Here is a 13,724-nt window from a genome sequence, read left to right as displayed (position 1 = left end):
TATACTTACCGGGGAGCAGGAAGAAAATCCACAGTTGACTACTGGATAATATCATATGACCTCCTGAAGTTCTTACAGAAGATAGAGGTGGACTCGTGACTGGAAAATGATCATAATACAATACTCCTTACTCTCACATTGCACCAGAATTCTCGTAAGGGCAGGCACAGCCTACCTACCCAGGTTAGAAACTCAAAATACCCAGGTAAACATTAAATGGAATGAGAAAAACGCTAAGGAAGTTACCAAATGGATGTTAGCCCCTGAAACCATAGAGTTACGTACATCTCTACTAAGAAATAACTGTGGGGGATCTTACCTAGAGGGGTTTGAATCCTTAATTGTATACTTGAATTCGGTTCTCAGTAACAGATCACTAGCTCACCCCAAAATGCTAGTTTCAAAAAACAAAAAATGGTTTGATAGAGATTGCGTTCAACTAAAAAAGATATATAATGAAGAATACAAGAAAAGTAAAGGTGCCCCCTCCGAGGAGCACACTTACTACTTAAAGCAGCTGAAAATACAATATAAGAACCTTCTAAAAGAAAAGAAAAGTGCGGCCCTGAAGGAGTCTTGGCATAGACTAATTACGGCAGTCAGGACAAAAAATACATCCCTTTTTTGGTACATCACCAGGGGACTGGGAAAACCTCCCGTACCCGCTACAAATCAGGTTCCAATTCATGCTTGGGAAGAGTACTTTAGGGAGCTTTATACAGATCCTGACTATGTAATCAAGGAGAGCCAAGCTAGTTTGGACCACACTCCTCACTGGCCCCCTGTTACACCAGAAGAGATATCCCAGTTGATCGGAGCCCTAAAGGCTAATAAGGCACCCAGAGCTGATAATGTCCTGCCAGAAATAATTAAAAAGAACGCCAGTTGGTGGGCTCCACTTTTAGCATCACTGTTTACATTTATAGACAATACAGGCCATATGCCTAGAGATTGGGGAGTAGCAATTATCATACCAATTTATAAAAAAGAGAATAGAAATGACCCAGGCAACTATAGACCCATTAGTCTTCTAAGCGTTATTAGTAAACTGTATGCCAAACACCTAAATTATAAACTTCAAGATTGGCTAATTCCAGGAGGGATAATCAAAGACGAACAAGCCGGTTTTAGAGAAGGAAGATCGACGGTGGATCATATCTTGGTACTCCACCATTTAGTACAAAAATATACACATAAAAAAAAAATCCTCTCTTTTTGTGGCCTTCCTGGATTTTAAACAGGCCTTCGATTCAATATCCAGGATCACCCTCTGGGAGAAGTTAAAATGCACCGCTATCGATAAACGCCTCCTCTTCCTCATACAAAAATTGTATGACAATTCCACCCTGAAAGTGAGGTGCAATCCCCAAGGGAGTGTAACCGGCTCAGTAAGAATACAAAAAGGGGTATGGCAGGGTTGCATCCTGTCCCCCTCCCTCTTCAACTTCTATATTAATCCCCTGATTGAGCTTTTACAGAACCCGGATTTCCATCGTCCTAACCTATCACAATGCAAAGTGCCAATTCTCTTATATGCTGATGACGCCGCTATCATTTCACAAACCCCCATAGGACTGAAGAGAGCAATTAGGGCAACACTCGGCTATTGCAGGCAAAACAAGCTGGTCCTTAACTTCGATAAATCAAAAATTTTAGTTTTTGCTAAAAGACCACGCAAATATTCCTGGCAAATAGAAGGATATAGTTTGGAACAGGTTAGAACATTTAGATACCTTGGTGTGGTTTTCCACTCGCTAGGGATATGGAAGGCACACCTGGATCACACATTGCAAGTAGCCATTAGGTCCTCAAATGCAATCAAACATTTCTTTTATACAGGTGGAGGTCAGTTAGTACCTGCTGCCTTAAAACTTTTTGAGGCCAAAACATTGGCACAAATTCTTTACGGGGCACAAACAGGAATCCTTACAAAGAGAGACTTGTTAGAAACCATTCAAACATTCCTGTGAGCCATCTTAGCTGCTCCCAATGGAACTCCAAATGCCCAGTTAAGAATTGAGACAGGCATGCCTCAAATTCAAGTAAGAGCCTGGAAGATGATGGTCATTTATTGGCTTAAAATGCATTTCTTTCCAGAGGGTCTGTCCCCACTAGTGTTGACTGACAATTTCCCTTCCCCCTGGAAACAAGCAATTGATCACAAGCTAGGCTCTTATGGGCTTTCACCATTATTCTTAATGTCCCTAGGCTTTGAGCAAGCAAAGCAAGAAGTAATCAATAGAATGAGGGACATGGAGTTCCAAGAAGAACTAAATAGGTTGCCTTTCCACAGTAGGGACAGAATCAAACAGGGTGTGTGGAAATCGGCAAGATATCTAAATGACCTGATCTCTCCAAAACAAAGAATAGCTTTCTTCAGAGCCAGATTTAACATTCTTCCTTCAGCACTCCTCCAGGGCAGGTATAAGAGAACACCTATAACCGAACGCGTTTGTATATGTGGTAAAGGAGAAGTGGAAGATAATTCACATGTACTATTACACTGCGAGCTATACAGAGCTTGTAGGTCTGCATATATTCTCCCCTTATTAGAGAGATTACCAGGGAGGGCAGACAATTTTTATCCAGGCTTTCTCCTCCAGGACACTAACCCGGTTACCACATATGCAGTGGCAAAGTTCTGTGCTGCTGCAATGTCCATAAGAAAAAAATTGGCTACAGTATAGTACCATCTTGTACCAATTATCTGGACATACCTTTAACAAACTTTGGACCATAATGTTATTATCCACTTTTAATGTAAATACTTTTAATTATATTTTAATGTTAGTATTTTTAATATAGTGTAAAGACAAATGTATATTGCTGATCTTTGACCGTAATAAAGATCTTACTTACTTACTTCTACAGTATGTAAAGAAAAAGGATTTTTTTGTGTGTTGTGCCTGTTTTGAAAAATAAAAATAAAAAACTTTAAAAAAATTACTTAGGATCCTTTTGAAGTTATGATGGTTGCCCCTCCCCTTTGCTCATCTCATTATGGATGCCTGGCAATCAGCTCAGTTTTATGGTCATTTGCAATGTTCCAAAGTCATATGACTGATTTTGCCACTGTTTTGCTGATTTCTGGCTTTTACTTTTGTTTTGAAATGTATTTTGAAATGTGCTACCCTGTTTCTCTGAAAATAAGACCTCCACGGATAATAAGCCCAATCGGGCTTTTGAGTGCATGCGCTAAAATAAGCTCTCCTCCGAAAATGAGCCCTCCCTGAAAATATTGCAACACAGCAGCAGTCATGAGGTGACCATGCTCGCTGCCTCCTGCACCTCAAAAATTGTAAGACCTCCCCAAAAATAAGGCCAAGCGCTTATTTCAGGGGTCGGGGAAACACGGAAAATAACTGGTAGTTCGATGTTTATGTTATGATAGAGATTATATAACATATTTTTTGGACTATAAAATGCAACACAGTATAAGATGCACCTTAAAGTAGGGAAAAAAATTCTGCCTACTAGGCATTCATTTTTTTTCCCATAACATCAGAAAAGCAAGCAACAAAATAGTATAATAAAATAACACTTTTTGCCAGTTTTTTTTCTTTCCCTAGGCAGCCGGGAAACTTAATAAGCTTAACTACTGTATATACTCGAGTATAAGCCTAGTTTTTCAGCCCACTTTTTGGGCTGAAAAAAGCCGCCTCGGCTTATACTCGAGTCAGTGAAAAATTTGCCCGAAATGGAGGAGAAAAAGGGGCGGGGCCATGCCGCTGGGTGACACTCGTGAATGGCCCAGTGCCCCTGTGAGTTTCCCCTCCCTCTGTGTCAGTTTGCCGCGCAGCGCGCACCGCACCATCCCCCCTCCTCACGTTCTAATGTAATGCAGGGCTGTCTTACGATTCCCCTTCCTCCCCCTCCTGCCGCTCTGCAACGATGTCCCACCTCCTCCTTGTTATGGCAAGCAGCCACATAGCGATGTCCCACCTCCTCTGGTACAGTGATCCAATGATAGGAATCACTGTACCGTGTGTCATAGGAGGCGGGACATCGCTCCCGCGGCTGCACGGGACATCATCATCACAGCGGGACATCAGCATCATGAGGTGAGTGAAGTATTTCATTGAATACACCGCTAGTTTACTGTTTTTCTTTGAAATAAATATTCAAAAACATTATTGGTATCTATTTTTATTTTTGAAATTTACCGGTAGCTGCTGCATTTCCCACCCTAGGCTTATACTCGAGTCAATAACTTTTCCAGTTTTTTGTGGTAAAATTAGGTGCCTCGGCTTATATTCGGGTCGGCCTATACTCGAGTATATACTAGATGTCTGGGCATTCAGCCAAAAGCATTTAACACCCAGTAAAAATGTAAGAAAGCTGAATCAACAAACCAGCCCAGCGTTTGCCTGAAGGGAACCATTGAGAAATCTCAGATAGCCCATAGGAAAAATCTCTGCCTTGCCCTTAAATCCCCAAAAGAATAGAAATCACATAGTCACAGGAACTCTCTGCCTTGCCCTTGAGAGAATTATCTTCCAAAAATAGAAACAAAAAGGACAAAAGAAGTACCTCTTAAGGCAGTCTTCAAATATTTTGTCCTGGGTTTTACCCAGCTGGAATGAACCGGGAAATTTTTCCAACAGTATGCTGCACTAAAAATATTGGAAGTTTTTTTTCAGCCTTAATGAGGTGCTAAGGAGTGAAGCAATTGCTTCACTTGTTAGCATCTCATTAGGGTTGAAAAAAGCTTCCAAAAAGCTACAATCATGAGTATAAGAAGCAACCAAATTTTCAGCCTCTTTTTTGGGGGGGTGGGGGGTGGCTGCGTCTTATACTCTGAAAAATACGGTATGTCTACAGTCATAGAGGTAGTCAAGATAAAATTTCTGAGAGGACATGTTTTATCAAAGATAAGCGTTAACAAGGAAAAGTGTTTATGTTTTTAGATTCATAAATTCATTATTTTGCTTCTGAAATGTAGGTCATGATTCTAATATGTGGCCAGAATAAAGACTTTTATTCAATGGTTGCACTAAAATGTAATACTATAGAAAGAAAATTCAAATATCTATCCTTTTCTTTAAAAATAATTTGTTGATTCTAAATGCCCATTGTATACTGTTTTTCGTAATGTCATCTAACTCTTGGGTTGATAGATGGATTTAAGGCATTCCCACTGCCTTTTAACTGTGCATTTTTTTTTCTTTTAAACCATTTTCATTTTGTTAATTTTTTTCCTATGATTTTATAATTTTATTTGTAAACTGCCCAGTCATGCAACTGTGATGGATAATATAAAAAATTGACAGAGATAGATGATAGATAGAGAGATAGATAGATAGAGATGAAAGAAAGAAAAGAAGGAAGGAAGGAAGGAAGGAAGGAAGGAAGGAAGGAAGGAAAGAAAGAAAGAGAGAAAGAAAGAAAGATCTGTACCATTGGGAATTGTATCACCATTTACTTCTATTCTCTCAGAGTTATCATATCAGATCTCTTGCAGCTTTTAGATGCTATTGTAGGATGAGTCAGCATGTACTACTACTTCAAAATGCAGAATATCAAAACACATTGTCTGAGTGCATGAAATAATGAGAAATAAAGAGTGCTAGTTTTTATTCTCAGTTTAGTTTAATAATATAAGAAAGTCTTGCTAAATAAGTCCATTTTTTAGTATTCTCTCTCATATAGTAACTGTTGCTTGTAGCTAATTCTATACTGTGTAAAATGTTTTTCTTTTTGACGATCATGAACCTTCCTGCGTTTAGATTCAGCATGTGACTCAGGCCTCACCATTATATGTGTAAGAAAAAAACCTTTCTTTAAATAAAGATTGAATTATTTAAATCATGCATTAAAAATAAGTTTATTTAATGCAATATGCAGAAATAAATGTATTCCACAGAAAATATTGTTGTGGATAATTAAAAAATTAATACATGCAATACAGTGATTGAAACTTCCCTTCATTTCTCTTAGTTCTACTTTATAAATTAGTGATCCAGATTTGTAAAAGTCATTCGAGTTTTATAAGCTACTTTGCAGAATATTTCTGTTCTATTCACATGTAAAAGTACAGCTAGACCTTATTTAATGATTTTAATTGGGACTAGATTATCTATCACCAAGTGATGCAGTTATAAACCATAATGTTGTGTGACCACCTCACTTAGCAACAACAATACCTGCTGTCTCCATTTACATTGTAAATATAAGTAAGGACTTTGTCACAACTTTCTGCTGGCTTCCAACAACCAAAATCAATGGTGAAGCCAGCAGGAATTTATATGTCCCAAATGATTTGAAAACAGGCTTTCAGACATGTAAAGAGGGATGTGCAGGTGGCTAAGAAGATAAAGTGCAAATACAGTGGTGCTTGGGGTGGCAACTACCTGGCAGGGTTTGTGAGTGGCCATGGAGAAATGCAAATGCTACTGCGTGATTTGCCTAACAGCTGCCATAAATTCAGGTCTGATTACACTGGAAATTTTGTTCTTAATTGTTGTGAATGGAGGACCTTCTGTACCTGTAATTTACAAGCTATAGAATTTTCAGTTGTTTCAATATTTCTTCTACCTGTAATAAACGGATACTTTTCATGGGTTCACATGATAGCCAGGAAAATACATGTTTGAATTAGGTGGAAGTAACAGTGAATCAAATCTATCGAGTACCTCTGTAACTCAAGCATGTCTTTCCCTGGGAGCACAAGACTTACTTTTTAATCCAGGAAAAAATGCGTCTTCTTAAAGAAGGTACTGAAAGCTGCACCTGTTTTTCCTAAAACATCTTTTTTTAACTTCATAATATGATCAGTTGTATATTATGAATACTTGTTTATTTGTTCGCTGGATTTATTTGGCCACCCATTAACTGTCAGTGACTCTGGGCAGCTTACAAACAATAAACACCCAATATAAAGGATAAAAACAATAACCCCCTACCCACTGGTAACAACAGGCAATTAAATGAGCCACTGGATGTGCCCCATTCCACTGTGGATTCTTCAGGCTTGTTGGCAGAACCAGTCTTCAGGGCCTTGTGACACTGTCTCAAAATGAAGACCAGTCTAATCTCTCCAGGAATGATGTTCCAAAGGAAGGGAGCTATGAGAAAAAAGGCCTTTCTTCTGGGTGCTGTCAGATATATCTCCTTAGGAAATAGGAATCTCAACAATCCGCGCCTACTTGTCTAGTGCCTGAGGTGACTGTAACTGGGAACAAATAACCTGATCCCAAGCTATAAAGGACTTGAAAGGTGACAACCAGCACCTTGAATTGCACTAGAAGCAAATCAGCAGTTAATGCAGCTCCTGCAGGAGAGGTGCCTACCTGGGGGTGCATAAAACCATCTGACTGCTGCATTTTGAACCAATGGGAGCTTCCGGATGTTTTTCAAGGTCAGCCTCACGTAGAGAGTGTGTTGCAATAGTCAAGCCAGGAGATGACTAGGATGTGAAGCAGGGATTGTTGGTCCAAGAAAAGGCATAATTGGCATACAACCCATAGTTACACAGAGGCTGTCCTGTCCTGGCCATAACCTGCTCCTTAAGCAGAAGTTTTGAGTCCAGGAGAATCCCCAGATTATGCACTGGATCTGTTTGGGGTAATGCCACTTCATCGAAAACCAATGGTGGCAATTCTCCATGGATCAAGAAGTCACAAACTCAGAGCTATTCTGTCCTGCTTAAGATCAGTTTTAGCCGGTTGCTCACCATCCAGCCCTTAACAGCCTCCAAGCACTGTTGGGAGGGAGGATCATGAAATCACTTAGCTTTTTTACTTATCTAAAATTTTGAAGCAGATTATTTATAAAATGAAATTATTATTATTTTGTCACTTAAGCTTGTCTGAAAAAGAAAATTTTATTACTCTCCCCTCCTTTCTCTCCCTTCACAGTGGGAACAGATTTGGAGGGCTACTTACAGTGGCATGCTACTTTTTCAACCACGGGGAGGTACGTCTGCAAATTAATAGTTATTTTAACATTTGAATTAACATTTCAGATTTAAGTACTTTATACTTAAACTAATTTTTAAAGGATTTACTGTTGGAAATAAATTAAGATGTTCATATTTTCTTCTTAGATCAAATGAATTTGGATCCATTTCAGAAAGATGGTTTGGAATATGCAGAACACCAATGTAGCATTTGTCTGTAACTCTTTAAATCAGATGCACATTTTGCTTGCTTGAACAGTATGCTTTAAATCACAAAACTATGTTCCTGCATTTCCAGAAAGACAAATGAAATATGAAGCCCTGCGGAGCTCTGCTTGCTATGCTTCTTAACTGTAAAACTAATTCTATTCATATTTATTTGGAAATAAGTTTGCTCTGGGTGTAATTTTGATGAAAACTGGAAATAACTATGGGTTTTTGACAAAACTATCATAAAATGAGATCACAGGACCTCATTTGCAGGATGCTCCAAATGATGCTGCTATGTTGCCAATTGACCATAGAGTTGGGTTGCGACCATCATAACTATGGATCCAGGTCATAAGTCCCTTTTTTCAGATAGGTTATAACTTTGAATGATGGCTAAGTGAAGAGTCAAGTGTTACCTGTATTTGTTTTGCAATTTGAGTTTCATTCATTGCTTGTATGACCAAACTATCTCAATATCATTCTGAGAACTGATTAGTCTATTTTGCATTTAGCCCACTTTACCCATATTGATGAGGGGGAAAAATCTGACACTGACAAGTTCTAATTTGTGTATCAAGTATCAAACAAACAAGTACTGAGAGAAATTTTTCTTGTCAAAATTCATTAAGTACCAAATTCAATGAATTTCAAAACAGTTGAGTACTGAGATATCACTATACTTTGTTTTAACTTTGATCAAACAAACTTTACATTCTCCACGATTGGTGGAGACAGCAATCACATAGGATTCACTCTGTCCAGTAACCAGTAGGGCTGAGTCTACAGATTATAAAGCCTTCCTCCTTGCTGCTCTTCCCCAGCTTTTTAGACTCAGGCAGTTCTGGGCTGGACGTGTAGTTGTATTTCTCTGATTATATTGTTCTTTCTTACTAATTGGCTATTTCTAAAACTTTCATATTTCAACCCCTGCCATTCTTAAGATCTTGCAGGCAGAGGGAGTGCTTACATTAAGCAAGGGGCTTTGTCTCTCGCCATGCAGCTAGCCACGCAGCTGGGACAGCCTTTTTAAAGCAACGGAGGCTTTTTTTCCTGTCAGCGATTGTCGAAGGCTTGCATTAAGCAGTGAAGTGGCTCTGACGCTTATCTTTCAATCGGATTGCTGGAAGTTGCCCCGGTGAAAAGCCCAAGGGTGGTAACCTTGCGGTTGTTGTCAGGAACACAGCGCTGGGGTTGCAAAACTCTCAGGAAGATTGCTGTTTTCCTCAGAGATTGCAGCAGGCGCCATTTCAAGCCAGCAGAGAGTGTGTGACAGTTGATTTTGGCGCGAAGAGCAGCGAGCGCCATTTTGAAGCCAATGGTCGGTAACAGGGCTCTTTTGCAGCATTTACCTTGAGGGTGGCTGTTTCTGCTTGACTTCTATTGATGGCTTCCAGCACAGGAGATGAGGCAGTAATCTCTCCCAAGCCCTCTCCACTAGAGAGCCCTACTGCTGGCTCTTTATCAACTCAGAGTTCTAGAAAAAGTGTTGCAGCTGAGGCAGCTGAGGAGCTCCCTGCAAAGGCTCTTAGGACAGCAAAAAAAGGGGGAAAGGGGCAGCTCAAGTCCTCATTGCACAACAGCTCCCAGCAAGCGCACACAAGATGGCAGTGAGAGCCCTCACCCTTTCCAGGTGATCCCTGTCTCTCCTGGTAACCCTCCTCCTGTGGGTCTTTCTTCTGGTTCAGAGGATTCTCTTTCTGAATTTAGTTCTCCTTCTCAGTTAGGGGATGGTACAGGGGTTTTTGATTCTCCTCAAAGTGAGGATGATTCATTAGAGGATGCAGGCCCTTCTCAGGTGGCAGATCAGGCTTCCTCTTCCCCAGGACTTTTGGGGTTTGAACCAACCTCTGCTACTACATCTACTATTGCCACTGATGTAGCTGCCATTATCTCTTCAGCATTGAAAAGGGGATAGCTGCAGGTCTCAAATGGAAGAGATTTTCTGGCCACAGCTCTAAATCTAAATCGGAAGGGTCTAAATCCAAGAATAAAAAGAAACACTCTTCTAGTAAGGATACTGCTGATCCTTCGACTTCGAGGTCTGCCACAGCAGGGGATGAGGATGAGCACACCCCCCCCCCCGAGATTCTGACCTCTCTGAGGACGAGGATCTGGCTCCTGACCAACCAGCTTTTGTGGGATTGTTCAAACCGGCTCTTTTCCGGTCCTTGCTGTTTAAGGCAAAGAAGATTGCTGGTTTTAAGCCTACCCCTGATCCTAAGCCTGCAGCCTCTGACACTGGGGATTCTGAGGATCCTCTTTTCCTAGAACCTACCATTGAGAAGGAGGTGGTTCTTTCTCCTAGGAGTTTTATGAACGTGGTGCAAAGGCAATGGGCCCCTCCTGGCACCGGTCCTCTTCCTAATTCTCTTGATAAGCGCTTGTATAATGTAGAACCTGCCTTAGTTAAGACTCTAGACCTTCCAGCCATCGACCTGCTTGTGGTAGCTCTAGCCTCTCCTAATGCAGCTGCCAGTGCTCCTGAGGATTCGCTTAAACCTGAAGACAAGCATTTAGAACAAATGCTTGTCAAAAGTCACCAGGCCTCTGCCTGGGCTATTAGGGCTTCCACTTCTTCCTCATTTTTTAGCAGATCTGTTCTCCTTTGGCTAAAGCAACTTCAGAGCAGGATTCTAAATAAAGACACTAGGGCCCATAGGGATTTAAACAAATTAAAAACAGCGCTTGAGTTTTCTGCAGATGCTGCGCCTAACGCAGCTCACTTTGCCTCAAAAGCCATTGCTTCTCCGGTCACTTCTAGACGATTACTGTGGCTAAAAATTGGCAAGCCGATGCCAGACACAAGTGGCATCTGACTTCATCTCCCTTTTTGGGGGTTAATCTGTTTGGGGCCCCTTTGGAACCCTTTATTAGTGGAGTCAAAGGACAAGCGTAAGGTCCTCCAATCAACTTTCCGCAAGGCAGACAATAGAAATCCCTCTACCCTCTATAGACGCCAGCCCTTTCGAGGGAAGGATGGGGGTTTCTCCAACTCCTATCTGCAGTGTCATTCACTCTCTAGGCAGGGGTCCAACCAACAGCAGGTTAGGTCCAATAGGACCTTCCAACGATATCTTCCTAGGGAATCCTTTAGAGGGGGCTTCAATCGTTCCTACAGACATCAGAAGTAACTGTCTGGAGGATCTTCCTATAGGGAGCCGACTGACATTGTTTGCGGACTGATGGGAGGACATAACAACAGATGCTTGGGTCGTGCAGACCATCAGATGGGGTGTGACCCTGGACTTTTTCTCCATTCCCCCGAGGCATTTTGTCCCTTGCCCAGTGTCTCGGGACAGTCTCAAGAGACAGTTGGTTTAACAGGCCATTTGCCATCTTCTTCAGATCAGGGCCATCCAAGCTGTTCCTAAGGGCCAGGAACGTATGGGATTTTACTCCCGGCTGTTTGTGGTTCCAAAGGCCTCAGGGGGATAGAGACCAATTCTGGATCTGAAAATCTTGAATCAATATGTCCTTTATTGGTGGTTTAAGATGCACTCCCTGCAGTCCATCCTGGAGACCGTCTGCAAGGGTGACTTCCTCTCCTCGGTGGACCTCATGGAGGCATATCTTCATATTCCCATTCTCCGCAAACACAGGCAGTTCCTTCGATTCGAGTACAAGGGAAATCATTACCGATACCGGGCCCTCCCCTTCTGGCTGTCATCAGCCCCAAGGATATTCACAAAAGTGCTAGCAGTGGTGGCTGCCCATCTCTGCTCAAGATTAGTCAGAATCCAAGTATATCTAGATGACATTCTCCTGCTGTGCCCCTCCATCAGACAGGGTCACAGGGACATTTGAACTACCATTCCTCCAAAGGCTAGGCTTCTCCATAAATCTGGCAAAAAGCTCTCTAAGCCCAGACACCCGCATCCTTCATCTGGGAGCTCTAATAGACACTGTGCAGGGCAAAGTGTTCCTCTCAACAGATTGGCGGAACAGTCTGCAGGAACTGGCGAAGACAATCCGGCAACATTGCCGAGCCCAACTTCTCCAGTTGTCTCGTCTCTTGGGGAAAATGGTGTCCTGCTTCTTCTCCAGTGCATTGCTCGGAGAGTCCAATGCTGGGTTAACACAGCCTATCTGCCCTTGGACTGAGTGATGTTTTTAGTTGACCACGCCTCCCTTTGCCTCTGCATGCTCAGTTCGAAAACTCAGTCCGCCCGTTAGGACTGTTTTGGGAGAGCTCCAGTCTAAGGTCAGATAGGCTGGAAAGTTTCTCACTTTGGACCACGTTTAGATTCTCAGATAGAGAAAATTACAGCTACTGTAAGAACTGTCAAAATTGCCTCCATTGAGGCTTCTGTCGCTTTAAAAGGGCTACCGGGCTTTCTCTGCTGCTGCTGGTCGCAAACGCTCCAGAGGATCGAGAAAGCTCGCCCAGCGGATGCTGGCGAGCGGCAGGAGCGGCTAGTGGGATGAGCGATTTCCCCAGCCAGGACAGGGCCGTTCCAGGCGAAAAGACGCCCCAGAGAAGGCTCTGAGAAGGCTCTGAAGCCTGCAGGCAGTATTGCTAGGGATCCCTCAGCTGCTCCATTCTGCCCGGCAACAGCGGCGACGGTTGGAACCTTCGCACGCTTTTCTGGGCTGTGAGGCTAGAAAGAGTGGGAAGCGGCTGCGTGTGCACCCGCCGCCATTTTGGATCGCTCCGAATCGCTGTGAAGAGCGGCAAGAGCACAGATCGTGCGAGGAGCGAAAAAATTCCTTCAGAGGCTGCTAGTGAGAGGCAGGAGAAGCGAAGAGCCAGACAGCCCTCAGCGACGCAGAACGCCGCGAGGAGGCTGGGGACTAGCCTGGGGAGCCAGCTAGTCTCTCCCTCCTGAGAGGAAGATAAGTCTCGGGGAACCGAGGGCGGTGGGAGGAAGGAATCCGACCCCCAGGCGGCCCTTCCCTCCTGAAGATTCTGCGAGCGCATTTGAGCCTCAACGGCCAGCGCGTGCCCATCCCAGCTCCAGCTATCTTCCAGGCCTCGTGGGGACCTGAAATGGCAGAGGAATGCAGGGAGGCCTTAGGGGAACAGGCAGGGCCCTCCAGCAAACGCAGCAAGCTGGATCCCTCTGTCAAAAAAGGCAAAGGGCACAAGGGCTCACTTGAAAGGTCTTCACCAAGAGCCACAGTGGATCCCAGGGAGGTTTCTAGGCACCATCAGCCAGAACCTAGCCCAGAACATCGCAGCAGGGAGGTAGCTTCCCCTGTTCGTGAGGCCCAATCCCCTGGGGACAGTGAATTCTTGTCTGGGGATGACTATAGGTCCAGGGATCCGTCTCCAGAAGCTTCTTGTGGGTACCCCGACTCCCCTAGCTCCTCCATTGGAGAGGAACGAGATTCTATCCAGGATTCCCAGTGTGGGAAGGGTGAATCCAGATCAGGCAGGCCTAGCCATCGCAGGCCCAGTAAGCAGAAACTGAAAAGGGGTAAAAGCCCTGCTCTTTCTGATGAAATGAGGGAGGTAATTTCCTTAGCCATTTCCCAAGGGATAGCTGAAGGCATTAAGCACAGGGGCTCTCGCAAGGGCAAGGCCCCAAAGGAAAAGCGCAAGCCCTTAAGGCCTCCACTTCCAAGAAGCCTGTATCCTCCTCTCAATCTTCTAGCCCATCTCATTCTGGGCTTTCAA

General features: G+C 43.2%; 1 protein-coding gene across 4 annotated transcripts in view; it reads left to right on the top strand.

The window, feature by feature from the left end:
* DPY19L1 (dpy-19 like C-mannosyltransferase 1) overlaps positions 1–13,724 on the top strand; it is a 145,287-nt gene that overhangs the window by 27,667 nt on the left and 103,896 nt on the right. For all 4 annotated transcript variants that reach the window (XM_032234962.1, XM_032234963.1, XM_032234961.1 and 1 more), the window contains one exon: positions 7,857–7,914. In XM_032234962.1, coding sequence (XP_032090853.1) covers positions 7,857–7,914 — 58 coding nt within the window. The remainder of the gene's footprint in view (positions 1–7,856; positions 7,915–13,724) is intronic.

The sequence above is a fragment of the Thamnophis elegans genome, chromosome Z, assembly GCF_009769535.1.
Source record: "Thamnophis elegans isolate rThaEle1 chromosome Z, rThaEle1.pri, whole genome shotgun sequence".
NCBI classification, from domain to species: Eukaryota; Metazoa; Chordata; class Lepidosauria; order Squamata; family Colubridae; genus Thamnophis; species Thamnophis elegans.
This window is presented reverse-complemented; position numbering and strand designations above follow the sequence as displayed.